At 36.8% G+C, this 25,391-nt stretch overlaps 1 protein-coding gene across 1 annotated transcript in view; it reads right to left on the bottom strand.

Moving 5' to 3' along the window:
• Window positions 1-25,391, bottom strand: part of DSCAM (DS cell adhesion molecule) — a 475,090-nt gene that overhangs the window by 136,837 nt on the left and 312,862 nt on the right. The window contains 5 exon segments of the mRNA XM_040530051.1: window positions 9,565-9,627; window positions 9,630-9,662; window positions 9,665-9,736; window positions 13,825-13,944; window positions 25,072-25,347. Coding sequence (XP_040385985.1) covers window positions 9,565-9,627; window positions 9,630-9,662; window positions 9,665-9,736; window positions 13,825-13,944; window positions 25,072-25,347 — 564 coding nt within the window.

Below are 25,391 nucleotides of genomic sequence, written 5' to 3' on the forward strand. Positions count from 1 at the left end.
GCAACCACAGCTAAACAATTTCACCATGGCAATCCTATGGACCTACTTGTGCCTGCACAGACTGCTGTTTTAATGTTCTGATAAAGGTGGACAGTGGCCAACTTTCATAAACATCTAAATGCTTAACGGATACCGTTACTTACTCTTTTGCAAAGTCAGAAGGAGGCTTTGCATATTTCAAAACAAGACAAGAACTTTAATGGAAAATACTAATCCGCCAGTCAAGAACTATAGTTGGAAGTATAACATTTATTCTCTCATTGAAAAATCATTTCCATTTTCTTAATTTGATTGTGTGCTCACCTACATCCATACAGTTACGTGACACAGCTTTCCTGGAGTCTACTATGAATTTACCAGATGGAAGTTAAGCATTGAATAAATGATGCTAGAGAAGGTAAAATGAATTTCATAAAGATGTACATAGTGCCTGGACAACACAATTCCTACATGATCAAATATTCTAACTCAATATGGAAAGGAAAAAGAAAACTGAATGTAAGATTAATTATTCTGTAGCCTGATGGAAACAGTTAAAAAAATATATGGATTTGGTTAGATTAACCATAAGTAATTAGGACAACAGTAAGAGCTCATTCATTCATTAGCTCCTGGTTTGTTAGACCTAATCGATTCATTTCATAACCCTGCAGGATCCTAATAAGATTTATCTAAAAATGGAGCCATGCTTCTTCAGTTACCCATACTGTGGAGATACTTAGAAATCAATCAATTGACGTGGCCGCAAGCGGACATTTTTTTTTTTTTCCCCACAAAGAACATAAAAGCAACCGATTAAGAAACGTTCAAGCATCACATATCAAAAAAATAACTGAAAGAACAACGTGGAGGGGAGCTCATGTGTTGATGCAGAGGCTGAATCTTAATGGCTAGGAACACAGTTCAGGGGGAAGAAAATCTGTTTTGCACAATGCAAATACATTTAGACTGCTGAAAGAAATCTACATTTACAAATCCTTCATTCTGATTGTACCTGACATGCACAGCAGGAATGAATATAAAAAACAATGCCTTAAATTCTTTTGTACACAGCATCTTCAGCTTGTAGACAGCTTTTCTTCTTACCTTGCATTTTCTGTTCCTTTTGCATGCCTCCCAGATGTAAATTTTGTTTTTATGTTGATTATCACAGAATCTGTACACAGTATTTATACTGTGTACCACGGCAGGATTTTCACAGAGGACTATGAACAGAGCTACCATGCAAGCCTTTTTGGAAAAAAAAAAAAAAAAGGGAAAAAAAAAAACTATTTTTCAAGCAAAAAGTACTACAGAAAATGACACTTTCTTTATATTTGAAGACAAAATTGCTTCCTTTAAGAAAAGCTTAAAATTGCACCAATAGAAGCAGTTGCATAAAATTGTCTTCAGGTAATAGCGACATTTGAATATATTTAAAAAGAAATAAACTCTTCTTATACAAAGCATTAAATATTTGCATATAAACTATTTTTTTCTTTTTTCTCTTTTTTTTTTTCTGTTGCTGCAAGAGAATTATACAGCAAAATGTATGTAACTGATTTGGGGTCTCTGTCACTTGATATTCAAATACAGTTTATACCTACTTATTTTTAAGCTACTGCAATTTTTTTGGTATTGTTGTTATAACTCAATGTTTCTTTCTTTCCTTGTTTTATGTAAATGTTAATTTTTGCATCAAATTAAAGCTATGAATTAATAATCAGCTATGGAAGAAAGATACTTTAGTACACATACTAATAAAGGAACAAACTCCCAGTCGTTGCTGGGGAACAGAATAAAAACATTTTAATGAACCTAAATCCCAAATAAATTAATTTAAGAAGAGTTATGATGCAGTTTCTATGATGGCATTCAGTAATCAAAACTAGTCGATAACCTTTTGAAACAGGTCTTGTGCTGAAAAAGACTGTGGTTAGCTCATTCAAAGTGCAGAACAACCCTTGGTATATAAGAAGAAATATTATGATTTAAGACACCATCCACACTTTTTGCTGCTCAAATAGCATTCTGTGAATCCTAGACTCACAGAAGATGATTAATGCAAAACTGTGACATGGATAGTTGGAAGGGTGAATGTGGAATGATGGTGACCGTCAGGTCACTCACTCAAATGGATTAAGAAACAAGAATAGTCTTTTATGAAAAAAAAATCAGCAAAGTCTGACATGCAACTGGCTGCTACACTCTTTCTGTGCCTTGATGAACTCTGCACATTGTTAAGGTGTGGGTTAGCTGGGAGGGATGTACAGCCCATGGGAAGAAGCCTTTCCTTGGCAAAGCGTGGCAAACAACAGTCAGACTGGAACAAGCCAAGGGAAGAAAAAGAGAAGAATTACATTATCTTTTACAGGTTGCCTGTTCAAAGTCTGTAAGGAGGTGATGCATAAATATATTGTGGCAGATACCATTCTGTTTTCATTCATTTCTCATTATGTGTAGAATTTTGGCTTCCCTTTTTTCAGATAAACTTTGAAAGAGAATGTGATCAAAATCATACTGAAGTCAGTCTGAGTGGAAAAGAGACTCACGCTGTTGCAAAAAAATAAATTGGTTAGATGAGGATGGACAGAAGAAAGAAAAGAAAAGGAAAAATGAGGATCCTGTCCTCTTTGAACCTGAGGTTTTGTCCTACTGGAACATGGCTACAACTTTTTAAATGAGATGTACCTTAAAGTTAGTATGCCAGACACAGAAAAAAGAGAGGTGGGGAAAAAGGTAGGGACAGGGTGGATGAAGGGGAAGGGAAAGGGATAAGAAACTACTATAAAAGCTAACTCTTCTGAAGTGGAAATAGTCATGTGTAGAGCACATACCCACTAAATTAATTTACATCCTACTATTGCTTTACAATGCTCTCTTGATTGAAGTTTATTTAATCTTTATTAATAAAATAGGCCCAAGTCCTGATGACATTGCAAATATAAAAATAAGCAACAATACATCATGCCTGCACTCTACGAGAAGTCAACATTAAACCCAGCAAACACATTGCATACCACTCCACCCCCCTGTAATTTAAACTAATGTATTCACAGAATCATCTGTATTTTAAAATGTTACTCGGGAAAATTATTTGGCTGAATACAAACAGAAACATGAAAATCCGGGGAGCCATATACACCATAAACATTAAATGCTTCTTAAGGTAAACATTCAAGAAAAATGACTGCACACCTTTATATGTGCTGAATTTGAAATCCATTTGACTCTATATAAACCAGTGACCATCACTACTGAATTACAGACATGGTTAGTTTTTAGTCATTACCACGTGGATTATAGGAAAAAAAAAAAAAGAAATAACCTCTCAGAACGGTGTCCTAACACTATTTGTATTAAGACGCACTTTCATATAGCTGACTTTGAGATTTAGAACCACTCCAAAATTTGCATAGATTACTATTCTAAGAAAACAAGAGGAAAAAAAAAAAAAAAAAGAATCTTTTTCTGAGGATGTTCTATCTGTTCTATCAAACTAGAAGGAAAAGTAAACTAAACTCTGAGCCTGATACATGAGTAATGCGCAACTCAAAAATGAGTAATCCTGAAATTCTGGCTGTCAAGTACTCTAAGTTCAGCGGCATGTATTTTCCTTAAAAATTTACTGGGACGTTGCATTCCAGAAGTGTCTTTATTCACATTTCATGTGAAGGTAAACCTAAATCTGAATAGTTTTTTTAAGTTGTCTTTCAAGAAAACAACCTTTTGAATTATCAGTAAGAATAAATTCCAGAGTATTTCTTCTCAGACAAGAGAGCTTCAAGATACCAGAATATTATATTTTAGCACAGTGTAGTTTACAGTACACTGAAACATTTGGGCATACTTCCTTGATGAATTCATTATTGTGAATGGATTATCTATCTAGCTTGTATCAACCACTGCAAGACCAGCATCTCAAGTGGAGAAGAAGAGTAGAGCAGACAATATTCTGAGGTGTTGTTTCAGCAGTGTTCAAGTACATAAAAGCCATAATCCTTGATCTGGAATAAATTCTGCTGCTCAGAAACCTACTGACAACAGCTGGCCAAACCTGAACACCAAATTCATACAAGAGACACGTAAATCTTCTCTGAATAAACTAGTAATTTAATAAGAGAAAAGAGATATTGAGATTGAGAGAGGAGGACATGCTGTAAAAATGTGTGTTTAAGTATTGGTGATGTTCTCAGTAACTTAAAAAAATAAAACAGCAGCTAGAGTACACACACTGTGAATCCTATTGCCTACGAGGCTTTCTAAGAACAGTGAAGATGTGAAGGTTTTCAAAAGATAAGATCACCACAGCTTTAAACTCATAATTTTTTCAAGAAAGCCTTAATATTCTGTATCCACTATGTATCCACTTCAATAGAAAGAGAACTTCTGAAAATAACCCCCACCCATGTGTCATTTTGAATGTTGATATTTAGGCAACATGACACTGAGAGATGGAAAAAATCTCAAAAAAAATCAATTATATGATATTCTTGATACAAATACAAAAAGATACAGCGGGTCCTATGTGCACTTTCTAGCTAGCTAGCTAGAGATAAATTCTTATTTCACCTTCCTGCCAGAAACATTGCTGTGCAGCCAGCCTCCCAGACAAGAAAAAAGACTGATATTCTTTTTCTCCTTGCACCCTACAAGATTATTTTTTTTTTTTTTAAGGAGAGAGAGAAATCCTTACCTCCCTCCTTTTCTTAAATGAGAGTATTGCAAAGATTTGCATACAAAAGCACTTGAGTATTTGTACTGCAGTGCATCTGACAATTATCTTACAAGAGAAAGCATTCGTTTTAGCCAATTGCCACAGGCTTGGCATTACTGAGAGAAGTAGAAAGCATTTGAATTTACAGAAAAAAGGGATATTCCAGCTTTCTACCAGCTACCTTGAACATACTTCACGTTTAATTTCACCCTGTTGCCACAGGCACTGTGTTGTTATGACAGCTGATCTGCCATTGAATAGCTGTAAAGGAAAATCAACAAAGGATCGCTTCAGCGATTTTCAGTGCAATTTATTGGAGCTTGTATCTTGCGGCTGCTGCCGCCTGTTGGGGTAATGACACATGATGGGTGATTAAAGTGCAAGTCCTTAAATCAAAGCTGTGCCAATGGTCTGAAGAGGCAGAAAACAGTATTCAGACCTTGTTCATTTCTCCTAGTGGAAGGACCTCATTAGGAAAAAATGGGCTCTTTACTAACAAGAGAAAGTACTCGTGTCTAGGAAGAATTTACATGTTTCCAAGATTTACTGTAGCTTTCTTACAGCTTCTTTTAAGCCGTGCATTTAATGAAAATAAATAAGTAATTAAAACAGGGAGAGAGTATTGAAATCCACTGAGGTATAGAACTGAGCTATACTCTAGTTTGCTCACATCATCACCATTGGACACAGATTTTGCCTTTGTCTGCCAAAACTAGGTGGTGAAAGATACAGCTGCCTGTGATGAGGTTAAAGACAAAGATATGTAAGGGTAGCCAGCTGGCCAACTCATAAGAAAAGACACTTTGGGATACAGGAGTACTTTTGGCCAAATTTGTGCACTGGACAAAAATTCACTTTACCTGAGGTAGATGCAAAATAGGTTTGAAGAAGATAATAAATAAAAAGCTCTTTGTTCAAAGATAGGAGAATGTCAGTAGAAAAATAGTAAAACAGAGCACACAATCAGACTAGGGGACTTTGTTTTGTTTTGCCTCAGAAAATACTATTTATAGACCATGGAACTATGAAAAATGGAGCAGAGATAGATTACAAAATATCAGAATAGCTGGGCTCAAGGGAATTTGTAACAGTATGATTGCTGTTCTCCCTATAAACATTTTTGAAGGTGTTAGGGAGGGTGATTTTATTATTGTGTACAACGCGTTGCAGATAATCCATTTTTGCAAATGCTCAACAAATAATGCCACCCTTACCAGCATCTTGTGGAATATATGCATTTTTGATGAGAAATTCAACATAGACAAAAGGCTATTATCTCTATATAAATGCTATTATTTTCTCACAGAAATAAAAATAGCAATCAGGCAGATCTCAACATTCCTGTATTCTCGATAAGGAATTAGATTCCCAAAGATTAAGATGAGTATTTAGAGGCCCCCTGGTGGGCAGAACACAGCGAATTCTCCATGACATCACACTGGCATTACTGCAGGTGTTACAGCAAAGCAAACTCATTTGAAAGGCCACATGGGAAGTGCACCTTTATCTTGCCCAGATCAAGTTCATGGAGGAAGCCAGGCATAGACTCCTAGACATTTTAATAAACAAATGCTGCAGTGCTGCAGCAATATGGTGGAACAATTGTTAGATAGCAGTTGAAGAAACATCTTCACTAGATTTAGAATCTCCCTTCATAAGTGTATTTTGGGATTGTTTGCGTTTAAACTACTATTTTATTTCTTTTGCAGTTAAGCTAGTTTTGCAATCAGGGCTCCTTTGTTCCATGAGTTGTCTGAGGATGGAGAGAAACAGCTCTTGACTGGACAAGAGGCACCAAAGGAGGCAGAAGCAGCAGAAGTGTTAAATTGCCACAGACAAGACTCAAGGCAGCTGCAGGAACAGGGTACTAAACGTCTTTTTACACTCGACCAGGCTCCCTTTCCCAAACAAAGAGATAAGAGAACAAAATAAAAGATAACAACAACAAAAAAGATTTATTTTTTATTTATGTTATGTTTACATGGTGAAACTTAACATTAAAGTATTAGCTGGGATTAATATGCTCCTGCTGGAGGGAAGTGTGGGTCTGATTGGAGCTTACAGCTTTAGACTGATGTATTAAACATAATGCAAATAGTTAAGAAGGATACTGAGAGGAAAGTTAATGAAACAATTCTGTTTTGTTGGCAGACAGGGTTTCTTGGAGATGTTTTGGTGATCAGATTAAAATTTCTCAGTCCATATGAACACTGAAATAAGTGATGGATTTAGGAAGGGGCAGGGCTAACATGAGTGCCCCCAACAGATTACTTGTATAGGATCATACATACCTTACAGAAAGCTTGCTTTCCAATGGGGATTTATTTATTTATTTATTTGCAATACTGTTCTATCATGTTATATATGCTCCTAAAGTAGAATTAGGAAGTGTGAGGTTTATTCAGATGAAGGCAAGAAGGCAGCCCATTTTAAGCAGAACTCTTCCCTTGTGACTCCCAGGCAACCTTTAAATAATTTTAGTTCTTTCCTTCATGTTAAAGGCTCATTATCTTTTATAGAAATTCTTTAGGAGTCTTCTCATCCCAAGCACCAGGTCATTTCTCAAGATAGCACTAGATTCCTTATTCCAGATCTCTCTCATAATTTTGTAATATTGTATTAGTGAATAACTATTCAGAATCACTTATCCTTGGTTCCAAAGAAAATAAAAACTCACTGATCACAGTTTTTATGTGCATTTGTTAAAAAGAAAGGGGGAAGGATAATAACCACTGAATGAAGATTCTCTGCTTTCACAGTTGCCATTCTAGCCCTGTGGTTCCTGATTCAGCATTGACTCTGGCAGCTCTTTCTTTACCATTCTTTTACTATTCCTGAATCCTCTTTCTTTCCTCTCAACTTTTTTTTTTTCTTTCCACTCGCTCCTCATACAATCTCCCTTCAACCAAGAAGTTGGGTCTTCTTCTCTAAGGTAAAGGCATCACATGGCAAACTCTGAGGCACTAAATAAATGTGTATCTGGAGCTACCAACATTTCCTTCATACCTTGAAGAATCTTATTATGCAAGCTAAGTTGGTTTAAAGAAGCTTGAGCTGTCTTTACAGTAAGAAAAAAAATCCTTTCTGTTTACAAACAGGTGACACAGGAAATGCTGGAAGACTGAAACATCCATTCTCATTTAAGAGAAGACTAGTCATAAGAACTATGGAAGGCAGAAATTTAACCAGCAATGTTACTGAGAGAGTAGCTGGAAACTTTCATTAAATTTGGAGGAAAAGAATCACCTGCACTAAGTGTTTTTAAGTTCACAGTGATGTTATCAATAATTAGCATCTGTATAAATGATGTGTCTCTGGTACAAGGAGAGTTAAGAAGAAGAGCAGGACGTTGTCAAGGGACTGTAAACTTCTTTCTCAGGTGATTTGAACTGCTTCTCGTGAACAACGTACATACAGACTGAAGGAAAGTAAGAAGACAATTTATCACAAGGAAGATATATTGATGTTAATCTTTATTACATTTTGGAAGGCTGTTTCTTATCAATGTTTTCACCAGGTCTGATCATCTTCTGCAACTGAATAGAGGAGGTATTTAGGGTGACCCTGTGAAGCAGGGTAGCACAGTATGCAGAACCAATTAATTAAGAAAACTGTGAATTTCATGAAGGAAGCCTGAGGCTTTGGACTAGTAATAGGGCTATTACCAAGGATTAGGGTCCAGAAACTGTTTTTTGGGGAAAGGGGAAAAGGAGACAGAATAACCACGGAGAAAAGAAAACAATAAACAAGATACAGTACCAGGGAGAGTAAAGGCAGGTACAGACCCTCACTTTGGAGTTACTTCATCTGATTAGGTGCAAGTATTTTGTGCCACAATCATGCTACCAGACCTGGGGATCCAGCTATACATGAAGTCCATCATGGCACACTCCCATCAGTCACTCCCGAAAGCAGCTTGTTCTTAATGTGTACTTGATTAAAGCTAAAGCCATGCCTTTTCTATGCAAGCACCAATGCACTAACAGCATTTGCTTTAATAGCCATGCTGGGAGCAGTGCATGTGTTAGTGTGGATGTATAAGGATGTACAGACGTGCTTGCCTGCTATCTTAGAGCCAGAGGGGTTTTCATTAGATTCAAACAGCAACGACTCTCCAGGGAAGCTCCTGCTCTTACTTGATAAGGGATGCTCTTTTATCATACATGAAACTGCATGCAGTGATCAGACAGGCAGTGTGCATAGCTGCCAACCAGAGGAAAGCTGTTTTTCTTTAGCATATTACAGCAGTGCATTGCTACTACAGTTGAAGATTGGACCAGAAATGTTCTGTTATGAAAGCCACAAAAGCTGGCACTACAGATCCCCAGAAGAAATATGCAATTAATGTACTTACTTGAGAGATTTGGGATATCATGTTTTTTTGGAAAACAGAGCCAGTATGTGAATGAGAATGGACAAGACATTTGAAGTACTGGGCTTGCAAATCTAATAAGGTTGACGCTCTTGCTTTCAAAGAATTTAGTTATGTATTCCTGACATTGCAACAAATGAACACCCTTAAAACCAAGCATTAGTGGTCTAAAATATAGCTGTCCATTGGAGAACAAGTTGGATTTTCCTTTCTTTGATAAAAATAATGTCTTTTTATTTTCCCACTTATTATTCAACTGTACCGCAAAAAAGTTAAACACATTTTGAAATGAGGTGTTAACCCTTTACATCTTTAAATCTCCTTTTCTCTCTCTGCTAAGCAATGTTTTTTATCAACCACTAGACTTTTCAGATGCTACCATATGCAGTTGAGTACAACATTAAATTAAAAATAACAAAAAAAGTCTAAACTAAGGATGCAGCCTTTTTCACTCAGTGGTAATATCTGGATCACAGAGAAGTGTTTTAGTTCTTACTTTTAACAGTGAGGTACATGGACTTGCTGACGTCTGCTCCCACATCATTGCTGACCTTGCAGAGTAGTATCCACTGTCTTCTTCCAAAACATGTTTATCAGCAAGGAACCATTTGTGAGAAGCTGGATACGACCGTTCAGTGCAATTGGCTGGAACTGAGGAACTCCGGCACCTAAATCAGGACCAACACAAAGTAGTTAGTTAGGAAGAAAAGTGCTCTCTCTCTCTCTTTTTTTTTTTTTTTTTTTTTAACAGGGAACTATAGCTTCCTGTTCTTAGAGGCTCAGTTCAATTAAAATACAAATGGTTCTGGCACCACTGGAACAAATGGAGTACTTCTTTGCCAAAACCAAATTCATTAAATGGAAAGAAGAAAGGCTTTTGGAATATAATGGCAGGAATAATTTCCCATGTTAAAGGTAAGGGACAAAAAAGGCAGAAAGCAGGAGCAGAAGGAAGGGGAAGAGAGAAATGAAAGATTTTCAGACAGCTCATGGGTAAAAAGGCACATTTGTTGTACATTTAGTGGCTGATAAATTATTGACAATTACAGCTGAACAGTCATACAAGTATGCATCCCTTATGCATACACCAGATGAATTTCTTATGACTAAGAGGGATGTCTGTTGTAGTAAACATGGAATACTCAAGGGACCTCTAGGACCTTGTTTGCTAAACTCTGGGTAATGTATAACACGTCAGTAACTGTGTTGCTCTTTTCCTCCTACAGCTGACTGACTGATGACACGAAATCCCTGTTCCAGCATGTTTGGAGCCAATATTCATTCAGACTGATTAAAAATAAATAAGACAAAGTAATAAAGAATTAATCAGACTGAATTTCCATGTTTGGTAATAACATAATAATGGAAAGTCCATAAAGACACAGGAAGCCAAAGATTTCTGTATTAACTTTGGTATTAAGAAAGAAAATCTTAAGACTGAAACACCTTTCAAAACCCATCATGTGTACACTTTTAGACACACACTCAAACTCTTCTCTTCAAGATATGGAACTGTGGAAGAAGGGCCAGCTGGTTGGACACAGCCACGAGGAACTGGCCCACGTACGTTTTCTCTCATGCCTTCACCAATGACTACTTTACAAGTTTATGGACCACCATGTCTTTGTCCTTTCCTACAGAAGTTTCCTCCCACCTCTGCATGTTTCTGCTTAAATAAAAGCCAGGAAAGAGAAATAATAGATGGCTACTTCATCTTTTAATATTGTAGGTGAGTGCACTGTTCCCTTCCACCATGGAGAACAAGATAAGAATTACACATTTAGCAGAGTTATTGGATATACTGTCTGATGACTCTTGAATTTCTGTTCGAGAGTTGGTCATAATCAAAGAAAGGTCCAAATCCCAAACCTAGCTGGTTTTATTGGACCTACTTTCCCTTGGAAACAAGACACTGGTGATTTAAGGAAGGGAAATGGATACTGCCATACTGCCAGCATTGCTGTGCCGTCCAGAGGTCTGCCACAAATTCAGGTTCTTACAGCATCAGGAACTGTCTCAGGGTATACTAAGATACAATTCTTGTAACAAGGGCTTTGCAACCTACTTTCAGCAGAAGAGGATTTTGGGGGAAAATCATAATGTAGCCTTCTTCAATGTAATTCTTTTATGCAACCTTCTGCACCTAAGTTGGTATCTGTCAGATTAAGTGCTATGTACAATAGGCTGATCAGACCAGGAAAAATACAGAGGAAATATTTTGGGGAATGATTTAATACAAAATAGCAAGCTATAAAACCCATGAATACACATCAAGAATATTAAAAAACCAGACATGCATACTTAAATTCTTCTATTCCTAGACGAGTTTGCTTTGGGACTTAACAGTTACACTGAGGTTCCCAAGGCTGATACTGTGAACTTAGAAATGTAAAATGGATAATACTTTCACAAAAATCAGTTGCCATTGTTGATTTTTCAACGTTTTTTCTCTTTTCCTTTTTTTTTTTTTTTTTAGTCATACTTATCCTTCCTTTTTTTTTTTTTTTTTTTAATAAGCCATTTTTTCCTGTCACTTAGCTGGAAGGCACATTTATGCTTCACTAATTCTACCTGTCTGCAATGTATTGCTCAAGCAGATAGATGCATCCACTCACTTTTTATGTCTCTTCACATTAAAAGTTCTGAGAAAAATTTGGTGCTCATAGAAGGGAAAAGGCTGTTAGTCCTGAGGATAAACACACCTGGGCAACATTTTGCATAAGAATTTGCACAGGCTTCTAATTCTTCACACATACCTCTTCTGCTTTTACAGCTGAAATATGTCCTGAGTAATGACAGCAACTTATGACCTGAGTAATGACATCAACTGCATGCATGTACCTGGAAGAGCTCATGAATCATGAATCACAGAATTCAGAATGGCTGAGGTTGGTAGGAAGCTCTGGAGGTCACCTGCTCCAACCCCCTGCTTAAGCAGGGCAACCCAGAGCAGGTTACCCAGGACCATGCCCAGGTGGCTTTTGAAGATCTCCAAGGAAGAGATTCCACAACATCCCTGGGCAAACTCTGCCAGTGCTCTGTCAACTGCACAGTAAAAAAAAGTATTTTCTGATGTTCAGACAGAGCCTCTGGTGTTTCAGTTTGTACCCATCACCTTTTTAAGTCTGATGGACTTAAAACATTCTTGATGATTATGGTGTCTGTATTGATCTCCATTCTTATTCTTTAGAAACTGCAAGTTTGTTATCTATCTATCCCAACGTACAAAAAAATGAACTCTCTTTTTCCATTCTTCACCAACACAATAGGCCAATGACACTAACTTGCCTGCAGGTGTCCAGATGTCCTTTATTGTGGTACATATAAATGAACTATGAACTGATTGTTTTACTCCTGCTGGCCTCACTTTGGCAATTACTTCAGAATTTCATATAAACCCAGCTCATAAAGTAGGGTCTCTTTAGGACAAAAAGTACCACATAGCCTACAGATTTGTACAGCACTTGAATTGAACCTGGTATTTAAATTGCTATCATGCTTTAGGAAAATAAAGGCTTCTGAAAAAATACTGACCTTTACAGCCAGAGTTATTTTGGCCAAAAACTTAAACCGCAATTTGATGGCTATGACTACATCAAGTATCTTCTAAAACTTTCTCTGACTTAAATACTTCAGAGCTGTTAATCAAAAACATTGAAAATAGTTACTTGGTGGTAGAGTATCACTAAAATCAAACCACTGTCCTGTTCTCTTTTATTAAAATGGGCTGCTTATCTCTTCATAGTTAATTACAACTCCGCTAGCTTGACGTGGCTTCCTTCTTCAACATACAAACAAAATAAAACAGAATTGCTTCTTTGTGACCTATATTCTTAATTAAAAACCCACAATCAATGGGATTTGGAGAGCTGCATCTCTTTTCATGACACGGAAAGTATGAATAAAAGCAAGAATAGGTTTTAATGTGAACATTTCTCTTCCTCAAAATATTTCTTCAAATATAATTTAGACTTACATCATACGGAAACAAAAATTTACATGGAGCATGAAATAAGTATTTCTTCTCAACGACACCTAATTTTGTGCTTGTAAGTATATCATCTGATGTACATATACATTAGAGAATTAACTCATGTACACTGGATATGGAGTTTGGAGAGTTTGTTTTCTTGTTAAAACCAACTAGAAGGCAACGGGCAAAAGGAAGAAATCTAACAGGCAGCAAATTTTAATTAAAAGGCAGTCAATTTCCTATGGTTACTTAGGGTCAAGTGGGGCCAGTTCTAATGCTCTGTTACATGAGAAGAAAATGTTAAATCATTATGTAAAGCGCATACTGAATTACTGCTTATGCTAATGCTACCTGACCTCTTCTTTGCTAAAAAGATATGATTGGCCATGTTATCATGGATTTTGAAGGAAAAAAAAAAGTCAGCCAAATGCTTCCAGTGAACCTTGTTCTAAGGTTGTTTCAATTAAAACAGTATCTCTTTTCTTTCAGCTGTCCACTCCATTGCTCTCCCATTGAGGCCATAGCTAACACATGCACATTCACAGCTCAAGGAAGTCTCTAAGGCAGACCAAAAAGTCCATCTAGGTCAGTCTTGCATCTGTGACAGTTGCCAGTATGATGTGCTTTGGGAAATGACAGAACAGTATAAACATAACTGATACTTCCCTTATTGCACCCTGCTAGCTTTTGACTACATGAACTTTAAACCACTAGCTTAGTGATAAGTAAGCTGTTGCTAAATCAGAATTAATTTGTCCCCAGTGATCACAGGAGGAATCCTACCTTTTGAGTACTTCCAGACAATGGTAGGAACAGGATAACCCTCTGCAGAGCAGTTGAGAATTACAGCTTTTCCATATATCCCATCTTGGTCGCTTGGTTGAACCACAAACCTAGGGGGCACTGTAGGAGGAAGCAAAAGATGCAGTGAGAATTTATGCAAAATTTAAACAGCTTTTTGATCTGGTGACATAGTAAAGTAAGTTTTATGCAATTGTTTACTTACTGTGCAAAAACTATGCATTTCTGGCCAAGGAATACAAAAGTAGTGATCTTGTTAGGGTACAAAAATAAGTAATAAAAATCTCTGTAGAAGAGATTACAAAATGGACTAACAGATAAACCTAACTGTCATGGTCAGAAAAGAAATGGTTGTTTACAAAGGGAGAGGTCTGACAGATGTCAAACAACTGAAGTTTTCTTCCTTTTTTTTTTTTTTTTTTTTTAATAACAATGAACTGGTAGGTTTTAGAAAAAGAAGAAATAAAATATATCCTAAATAACCTTAAATATATAAAACCAATCAGATCATTTCATATTCAAATGAGGGTGTTTGGACTATAAATTCTGATAGGACATGTCTTTCCAAGAGCAACCATAGGAAGGTTCAACACATTTTGTTTGCATGAAGTTGAAGAGAAAAGTTTTACTAGAAATAGACGTATGTCAAAGTATACATATTATTAGACTTATTCTAGGGGAGCGTAAAACCAGTGTGAGTCTTCCAGCCATAGTCAAGTACATATATATCTATACATGAAAAACCAAGCTGCTCATCTCAAGGAAAAGCTGTACATTTTCTAAATACAGTCACTCAGCAAGAAAACAACTGGTGACAATGCTAGACCTACCTACAGTTTACCACAGAGGATAGATACAAAATGTCATTTGTCAATAAAACCTGCAGATTTGTCAAAAGTTTGAATGAAGAGCTGAAAAGTGAAGAATGTTCAAAGAACCACCAAAGTTATTAAAAAACAAGGGTGTTTAATGGTTGTATCAAAAAGCCAGTTAAAGTCAGAGATTTTCATTGACCTGCTGTTCTTTGGTTCAGAGATGAACATGTAAATACCCCCAAAAAAGTAAATTATTTGTGTTGTTATTCCATAAATTCTTCTTTCTATGGTTTCTTAGAGTAATGCGCAGAAAATGTATTCAGGTGACTGAGCCTGACGGAGACATTTTTGTCTCAAACTGAGTATAGTAACACACTGAGATCTAATGCAATATGGAGAAATTCTAATAGTTCATTCCTTGAACTAAGTGTAAGGGCCAATGCAGCATGTGCACACGGAGACACACATATGGTCATGGTTTCACAGCTTCCCAGGTCCAGCCAGGGCTGAGTTTGTCTGAAAGCTGGGTGCAGGAGGACAGAAAGCCAAGACATCCCTCCTTGCTTTGGCCTGACCCATCTTCCCAAATCCCCATCAGGCCCCATCATCTGCCTCCCCAGAGGTGCCAGATATAATAAAGGAAGTAAGGGAGAGGACTATAATGTGAGGAAGTGTAAGGCAGTGTAGAAAGGGATCATCAGTACAGTGACTATTTGTTCAGGGCCCTGAAACTGCTTGTAAAGGCCATGAGCACAGTACTGTTTATACATCAGAAAAAACGTATGGCAGAAACACAGCAGAATCACCAATAAATTACTTTAAAAAATATTTTATTATAAACACTCTCATAATTAAAGCAAATAGCACATCCTATTACACCAGACAGTCCCAAGTTTTCCCTAATGAGAAACTTGATCTGTCAATGTTGGGTATGGCAGAGGAGTGCCAAAATTTGGAGGTATCTAAAGACATTCTCCAGGTGCAGAGAACCTTTCTCAAAATGTCTTGAGCCTTCCTCCCTGCATCTCCGTAATGCAGTGCGCCGCTCAAATTTTCTTTCCACCTTCAGAGCTACAAGTGATTTTTAAAAGATGAAAACTTTCTTCCAGAGAGGAAACAATCTCTTTAACTGGACTTTTTACTCGTTGAATCCTAGAGCTATAGTAAAAGCTGCTTTTTGCCTAAATATGCACAAAGAAGGTCCACTTACTTTAAAAAACATGGCAACAAGAACAGAAGGAATCAACAGCAACAGAGGCAAGAGCCACCCTTGTACTAGGAAAGATCTTCTCCTTCTCTAATGGAAACCTTTGCTTCATTTATTGATGTCAAACATTTCAGCTTTTCGAACAGCTGCCACCATGACAAGCAGAAATCATATGTTGTGTTAATTCATGATTGGTAAGCACCAAGCATGAAACCCCAACAGCAGCAGCCCTGGGCAATCACCTACCCTGTTCTCATTAGAAACTCATAGAAAACATTCACTTCAGTGGCTCAGTTCTCACTGTTCTGTTCATTTTATCACCAAACACAAAGGAGTTCCAAGTACTTATTTTCCAAAGCAGGCTAAAAGTATAATTAGTTGTACAAATATGTTTGATTTTGTACTACTCAGCACAGTGGCATCAGCTTGTTTCACCTGGAGAACTGTAAATAAATTTATATTTGCAGCTCATGAAAAATCAATTACAAGCTGCTTATCCATAAAGAGAATAAAATATAAATATTAAAGGAGGAAAAAAACCCACTGATTAAAAGATATTATGTAAATAATATATTGTAGTTTAAGGTGTATGGAGAAACTACTTATGTTCACAGAAATCCATCTGTATGTTTATGAAGTCCAACATTATGATAAACATGGCACATGCATCTAGGCCTGTATGCTGACTCTAGCAAAGGACATGCTATTTGGGGAGGGGATGTGAGGAATATTCTGTAGCCCATTCCCTTTGCAGTCCCTCAGTATTCACAGTTTCTGTCTAAGGAACACCAGAAGGCCCATACCTGTCCACTATACATTTAAAGACCTTTGTTTTGCCCTATCATCTTTTAAATCTGCTGATAAATATTACTTTCACAACCTCCTCAAACGGAATGTTACAGAAATGTTACAGGTGAAAATATTCACACAAAGGTATTCACACAAAAGGAGAAGTCACACACTTCCTTGTGTAATTCTCATATCCAATACCAGGGGACCTGATGAAGGACAGTTCCGTGGTCTTCTTATCCATTACCTTCTTGATTTGGCAGACCTAGTTACCCATCATTGCATCACCTAGGAGTGAATAGAAGTGTGCAGTATTCCCATAGGCAGAAAGTAACTGAAGTGGAATTTTAGCCAGTGGATAATGGGTCAATTCAAGGCCTTAAGAGTATTCAGAAATTAAAATTCAAGTTTACTCATCTGAGATTATTCAAAAGAAAGATGGGTATCATCTTATATTGTTAATGTAACTATTAGGGTTTTACTTCACAAGATGACTTTAAAAGCTGTGCCTCCTCTCAAACTGAAAGATACTACTTTTTACCCATCTCCTCTATCCCTAAATATTTGCTTTAGTTGTATCAGTCTTAAAGGTGAATGATTACAACTGATGTTGTTGGGTGACTGATAATTACTGGACTCCTCTACTGCTGAAAAGTGTGACAAGTATAATATTTTTTAAATTCTCACTTGCATTTTTTAAACATCTTTGGTTTATTCCCTTCTTATTTTAAAAACATTTTCTTTGTATTGCCTTGTTTCCTCTGGATGACACTGGGAAGAAATACGTATTTTTTTTTCAGGAAACAATTTCATTATTGTCTTAAATGGGTAGGCACATGAAGAAAGCTCTGAAGAAGCTAAGCAAGATTGCGTACTATAGAATAAAGGCAAGCAGCCATTAAAATACTATTTGCATGAAAATTATCTCTTTCAATAATGTATTTGTCTAACCACTTTTGCCATATACAGAGAGAATGGATAGATGTCAAGGATAAATGTTTTTTGAGCATTTCTATCATTTCTATGGCAATGCATCTTTCCACGTCTTTAACAAACTCATGGACTGTAGGCATTCTTGATGTGTTGCACCTTGAATGATGACAAGCTCTGAACTAGGATTTCATCGTATTAATTTTGTTATATTTTGGGTATTCCCAGTGTATTTACATTCGCTTAAAAAGCATAAGATTTAGCTCTGATATTCTTGGTATTATCAACTCTAATAGTTACTTTCAATGCAGAATTTGATAATCAGAATGGTAACTGTGGAAATTGAATTTTGCCTTATAAGTTCCAGAACCAGGCACACAATTAACAATCAGACTGTTTCCTTATAGCGCCCTATGTACAGAGTAGGTTTCAACCTTGGCAAAAAACATGCCCTCATCTCGTAACAGCACCAATGTTTGCATTCAGTGAAACTTCCTTGACAATCCAAACAGCCTTCCTTTAGGACTACTTAGAAAAGTGCCAACTGCTGTTTTGATTTTGAGGACATGAACCCTTAACACTTAGTTTTGTGATTGCAAGTAGAAATCAGAAATGATGCAACAGCAAAACAAAATTACGTATTCAATGACTTTTTGATTATTTCTGTATTGCTGTCTAGGTAAAACCACGGGATTTTTCTTCATATAGAAATGATTAAGAAACAAACAGAGGAGTATTTTTCTTTGTATTTTTCTTCCCTATTCGTAGTCTCTTTCTTAATTTTTTCAAATGAATAACTTCAGTGCTATGTGCTAGCATATTTTGGAAGATGACGGAGTTAACTACTTAAAATAGATTTTGATACTTAGATTTAAATTATAAAGGTACATTCAGTATTTCATTATCTTTGAGGAATTCATTAACCCTTAAAGAAGACTTAGTAAGAACTTATCCAAGGTCATTTGTCTGATGTGTTTAAGTAGAGTTAACACAGAAAAGAAAACAATTAGTTTTCTTCCTCTCTAGTCATAAATGTGTGAGCCTCCCCTGCCCATTTATAAATGAAATATTCTGAAATAGCTCACAAATATGACTGAAGAGTTCTGCTTTTATTATCACCTTTGTTTCAGCAGCACAGTCCCCTGAGTCCATAAAGAGGGCATTTAAAATTGCTTTAACTGTGAGTTTCTCTCATTTAATGCAGCCCACGGATCTGTGACGAGAAATGAGCTGTTGAATTGTTTAGTGTAAGAGCAGTAAGTTGACAGATGCAAACTATTTAATGGCTGAACTCAAAGGACCTAAAAAAGGTATTTTCCATCAATATTATGACTAACAGACTCAAGATCTTACACAGGGAAAACAAAGAATGAGATAAATCAGAATAGGATGTTGAAGATAACAGGAATGTTATATTGTCATTTTAAAGGAAGGAAAATGTTTAAATTGTCTCCTTGTGTGAAACAATCCTGATAAGACGAGAAAATATGAGTTGGTATCTTAAGACGATACTGCTTACCAATGTCCTTGCTGCTCACTTGGACTTTACAATCTAGTAATATAAATTAATTTAGGAGTGCCTGTCAACATTCCCTAATTTAATTTTGCTTTATGTAAATCCCAGAATTCTTTCTGACTGTGCTTCATGGCAGAGACCAGGTGGCAAACTCACACACATCTTCCTGGACTTCCAATCTCTGGAGGTACTTCTGGCTCCCAAGTACAGCGATGAGTATGTTACACTCAGTGCAATCCTGAAGGCCCTTAACATGAGCTTCTGCAGTGGGCTACTGGAGTAAGTTAAGAAATAATCTATGACATTTGCCTAGAACACGTTTCATTTTTACATGGAATATTTGTACTTTACATTTAGATCATACTGTCAAAATGATGGAAGAAATTTAATCAGCCAAAGCAACCATTGATGTATTAATGAATGAGATCATTAAACACTGTACTTTAGCAAAGATGAACAGTTATTAAATTTGGTCATTGGACCTAAGGGGTCGATTTAGCTGGTTTAGTAAAACCATTTGCTATGCAGTTCGAGGAAAAAGATGTACTTTTGCAAAATGAGACAGTGCCTAGTGGTTTTGTGTTGATCAGGTTTGTCTCATGAGAACATTAGATAGGAAGTGAATCATTCAACAATAATTTTCAGAGCTATAGTGTAAACACCAGCAAAAAAAAGTAAATGAGTTTTGACACTAGCTGCAGCCATAAATCTTTCCCCCTTGCTTTTCCATCAGACTGCATTTGCTGCATCATACCACCTCCAAGCACCAGAAAGCAGGCTGATACTCACTTCCTATATAGAAGATTCAAGGCTCAGGGACTGCTCATTGGGTACTTAACTATATAACAAAATTTGATATTCCTGGCAAGCACAAAATGAAAACACATTTACACTTAATGTACTAAATGCATTAAGGGGGGTTATTAGGTATTTAAAGACCTTATCTCAATTTTAACTTATGATGTTCACTAACAAGAATTTTAAAATCGTGATTTATGCACCCACTGCTATCATTGAATTCTCTGTTCTTGCAGCATCTGATACATCATAATACATTTATGAACTTCTACTTGGCTATCAATTAAAATATTTTTCACCTCTTTCTATAATTATTTCATTCTCATTTTAGGAAACCCTTTAGAAATGAATAACATGATAAACTGTATACATATTTTTAATCACTCTTTAGAAGACAGGCATAATGAGTAAAGCCTTAATTAATTCTGCATAATGTGTAAGTATTTAACAGGGAAGATATTTTCCTAATTTCCATGAGTGCCTTTTATGACAGAATCCTATTCTTTCCTTTTTGCTAATAGCATGCCTAGCAAACCAGGAGTGCAACAATAAATAAAATAATCAAATTAATAATGATTTATGAGTTTTTGAGAAACCCTTATAACTTGCAAACTTTTAAAAATGAATTTCCAGAAGAATTGCAGGTTGGGATCCTGTGCGGTGCAAGATGATGAGAATGAAAGCTCTGTTTTCACTCACCTGGGCTGCCTATCTGCACTCTCTGGATGCAGTAAAGAGAGTAGACTTCTCCCAAAGGCTAATTCATGAGCTTTTACAAGACATTCCCTAAATATAAGAACTAATTGTGAGAAACAAAGTTGTGTTTTTGCAGTAGAGAATTACTTTTCTGTATTCCAAGGTAGTTGTGTAGTCATAATAAGGAGAAATGCTAAGTAGATAAGTGGACAGTAGAAGGCCTCACTATTCCAAAATAAGGTAGAAGCTTGAGAAAAACAGGATGAGCGGTGTGAGAACAGTAAAACAAAGGTCACAAGTTCTCAAAACATAAGAAAGGAGAAATTAAAGGGTTGAAAAAAAGAGAAATTGTACATATGGTATAGAGGAGCATCGAGTAGCTTGTGAACCTGTAGTACTCAGCCAGTGAGGAAACAGGGGAGGTGATCAGGGGTCAGGTAATAGGGGATAAAAGGTTTTGATTTGTTTACTAAAATGCGCTCCTGATTGACAGGACACCCGCCATTGCAATCGCGAATAAATAGCTTCACAGAAGATCCTGTCTGAAGAAAATTATTTGAGATTTTTCTAAAGCCTGATTTTAGGTGGATTTTTATCTCATGGTTGAGTATAGAGGGTAGCTGGAGCATTTCTTGTGTTTGCAGCGGAGCTCACCCGAGCTTGCCATTCTCTGGAGCTCACCATTATCTGGCGTCTAGTATTACACTGCGCCACACTTAGTAAAGGTGTTTCTAATAATTTCATTAAGTTTTAGGCTTTCAGATCCACTGGAGGTATTTTCTCCTCTTCAGATTTGTCTGAAATCAGATGGTAAGTTGTGGAGGGGAGAAGTACTGGCAGATCTATGCCCAGAGAATGTGGCTAAGTTTCATTTCCAGCTCCTCACTAAGAAACCTGTGACAGAGATCCAAGATTGCCCTGAAAGCTTCTTACCCAGGGTTGTACAGCTGCTCAACAACTTTCTACCCTCACTTTATTCTCTCTGCAGGCGTCTTCCATCTACTAGGTGATACTCTACGAGGAAGCTCTGTAGAAGCTGGTCATCCTCCTCTGATATTTAAGGAAGGGAAAATCCAGCCTTGATTGCCAGGTATTTTTTAGGACTTCTCATCACTGTTTGCTTGCTTTTACTCAGCACAGAATAACAGGAATGGCAGTGAAGATACACTGTACAGTGTCCACATATTTTAAGAGACCGGTTCTTGTTTATCTTTTGCCATTTTATACTTCCAGCAAAACAGTCGTTCATCTTACATATGAAAAATATTTGTAGGAAGAATCTATTTAGAAAAATAAAAAATCTATTTAGCTGACTTAAAAAATAACAGAAAAATATGAATGCTAAACAACAGGGCATACATATGATCTATCAGATAAAATATCAGGGGAAAAAATCTCAGCTTACAAACCCGAAGAATTTATGTGGCTGTATGCATTCTGCAAAAGTTTGGGTATTCACTAGTGGTTAAAATGTAACAACAAGCAGTTGGCCTGGGCTTCTCCATTCATCTTAGAAATGGATTGGATTTGGATACTTCCAAGTCTCTCCACGTACCGTAAAATGATATGGGCTCCCACATATATTTGAAATATGTTTAGTATTCATCATTTTTAAATCTACTTCTAAAAAGAAAACAATGACTGGAACTTTGTGGTGAACAGTCATATTTCTCTCTACTTTCTTCTCTCATTCATTGTCTACTTGCATATCAAAAACCACATAAATAAGATACTCCCTGAACATCCCCTGACAAAAAAAAAAAAAAAAAAAAACACAATGAAGTTTAAACCATACTGCTGAAAAATCATCACACAGCATGGATTAGAAACAAGAATAATGTAAGCCCCATTTCTTCTCCCTTTATTTAGAGAAAAACTGCACAGTGGATTTAGAAAAATATTATATTTCAGTTATACAGCACTCACGAACAAACAGACGAGGATGGATTGGAAAGCTTGGAGAAAAAACAGCAGAAAATCAAGTACTTATTAAAATGTTTATAGGTCAGGTTGGACGGAGACTAGTAGTGACCATAAATAACCCTCTAATTGCTGTCTTCTGACCTATGTGGAATGAGACAGCAGAAGCAGTTCAATATGAGAAAGAGGTCAGTCCAGACTTTTGGCAGAAAATTCAGGTCAGATATTGTATTATATTTCCCCCTTCTCCTCTGAGTGAGAATTATTATCCCAGATGCATAAGCAAAAGTGATTAAGCCATTACCATTTAAATTGAGAGAGAGAGAGAGAGAGAGAGAAGAGAAGGTCTTAAGGGAGGCTGCCACAGAGCACTATCTGGGGCAGAAAGATATGTAAGAGGGGAAAAATTAAGTAGCCCTCATAACCTCCTAAAAAATGGCAGTACCAGGACTCCAGAAAGCTCCTCCAAGCCTCTAGGCAAAACAGAGTGAAAAGCTACCTTCTATCACATAGGATGTCTTTTAGGTACAAGCACCGAACCCATGTCATCTTACAAAAAGAGGTGCAATTAGGGTAGTGACACGTGGGGAGGACAGAGGTATCAGTGTCAATGATGTGAAAGGAGTTTGAGAGCAAAACTCTCACTACTTGGACAGGGAAGGAAAGCTAAGTTAATGCCAGATAAACGCAGGGGGAGAGCAAGACAGTGAGAGGCAGTTGTGTCTGGGGAGCAGAGGTCAGGCCAAGCAAGGGCTTGCCAGAAGAAGACAACAGGAGACAGGAAAGTTGCACTTCAGGCAAGGCAGGGAGAGCAGGGCTGCTGTTATGGGAAGGCAGGACTTGCCCCAATCACTGGGGTGCAGAGCAGAAATCCTAACATGGGATCTCTTGAGCTGTTATAGCCTTGTGGTTCTTGGTAAGGAAAATAGGACAGACAGTGTTTCCAGAGAGCTGTTTTCAGTGCTACAACCTATCCTACCTATGGTAGAATAATCTTAGATTAGAAACCCATACCGAGTTGCTAGAACAATTCTTTCGCACAATTTCAAGCAGTGAGTATGGTTACTGCATATCACATACTATCTCAGCTGTTATTAGATGGGCATTTCTACGTAGAGCAGACATAGCCAGTGCACTGTCTGTTATGATAGGAGGTTGTGAACTTTCCCTTCTCCAGAAAAAGAGGTGAGGAAATTCTTGTGCTGTTTGAATGATAGCTAGGGTTAAAAACCAACAGAACAGCACAGGAAAAGAATAATCAAATGCATGTAGTTAATTAAACTGCTTCATTTAAGAATTACTAGATAGATGGAAAGACCAACAGACAACTGTACTGAATAATACTTTTAAAAGGTTAAAAGCAGCGAAACTAAAACAACAACAACAAAAAATTGTTCAAGTATTATTCATACCAAAACTAGTAATGTACCCAGTTGCAGCTGAGTTTTGGGAACATAACATAAGAAAAAGTAAGCATACAAATTCTGTAAGTATAAACTAAGTCCATTAGGGACTCAGACAATGGGAAGCTTTGACTTTAAAAAAAAAAAAAAAAGCTGCTTAACATTTTAAGCTTCAAATGAATTTGAGGGAGAAAACAGGCCTGGAAAAGATGGCAAAAAAAAAGTCCTAAGTGCTTGTAAGAATTATCTTGGTAAAACTCATAAGATGTAGTGTTCTTCAACACAAATAACCAGGGTTACTTGTAGTATTACTTTATGCGCCCTCTTGCTATCAATAGTTTGGTAGCAAGAAAGAAATGGTGGAGAAGAGTATAATAGCTTTACTTAAAAAAAATAAAAAAAAAATAAAAAAAATAAAGTGCTTTGAAAACTTTCAGAAAGAAAAAGAATCAATTTGTTTATTCTGAAGCTTTGCACAGTAAGTCTGAAAGTGTATCACAAGGTGTAGTCTCTAGGGAGCTTGGCTAAGGTGTGACTTTAAAGGTGTAAGATATTGGAGGTGAGGTATCTTTCTAAAATGTCTTTTCCACGTAAAATATTTTTTACTGAAATTCTATATTAACATTTATTTCAAAGCAAAATGATATGAAGTCAGCATGATCAAAGGGACCATGCTAACTGAGTAACAAACAAATAAGAAAAAGAACAGCAACACACCAACAAAGGAGAGTCTTTTCCCATGAAGTCAACATCAATGTTTTGCTTTTTTACTGATGTAATGTTATAGGAGAGGCTGTTGTAAATCAAAAAATGGGGATAATCAGACCGGAAAAATAACAGAGAGGAATTTGATACCATTACAAACTCTTGAACCCAATGAGTTGGTTTGCACGTCAAAATTTTTCAGAATGTCATTACTATGGCCCCCCATCTGCCCTGTACACTTTAGGGTTGTCGATTAGTTTCAAGACTCAATACTTTTAGATAGAAAAGCCTTATGAGTTTCTATGCTTCACTGCTCTGTGTGCTCTCTATTATGAGGAGAGGATTACCATATTTTCCTCTGTTTTATAATTCCTATCAAACAGATGTCACTATGAAATACTGATGAAATCCACTTAATTGGTGCCCTTCAAACTATTTACATCTACTTACCTCTCACAATTAATTGGCTTTGGTGCTCCACAGCTGCTGCATCATTTCTAGCTATACAGGTGTAATTCCCATTGTGCATCAGCGAAAGATTAGAGATCCTTAAGGAGCTGGTGAAGTCGATGTTATCAATGGTCACCCCAAGGGCTGGGATGGGCCTGCCATCCTTCTGCCAGGTAATGGTGATGGGCAGATCTCCAGAGACCACCACACAGGGAATGAAGACCCGCTGTCCAATGGAGAACCTTGGGAACTCAAAAGGCTGAATAAAAGGTGGAACTGAAACAAAACAGAAAAGAGGAGCTATTGCAGGTATGGTCCTA

This window comes from Cygnus olor, chromosome 1 (assembly GCF_009769625.2).
Source record: "Cygnus olor isolate bCygOlo1 chromosome 1, bCygOlo1.pri.v2, whole genome shotgun sequence".
Lineage (NCBI taxonomy): Eukaryota > Metazoa > Chordata > Aves > Anseriformes > Anatidae > Cygnus > Cygnus olor.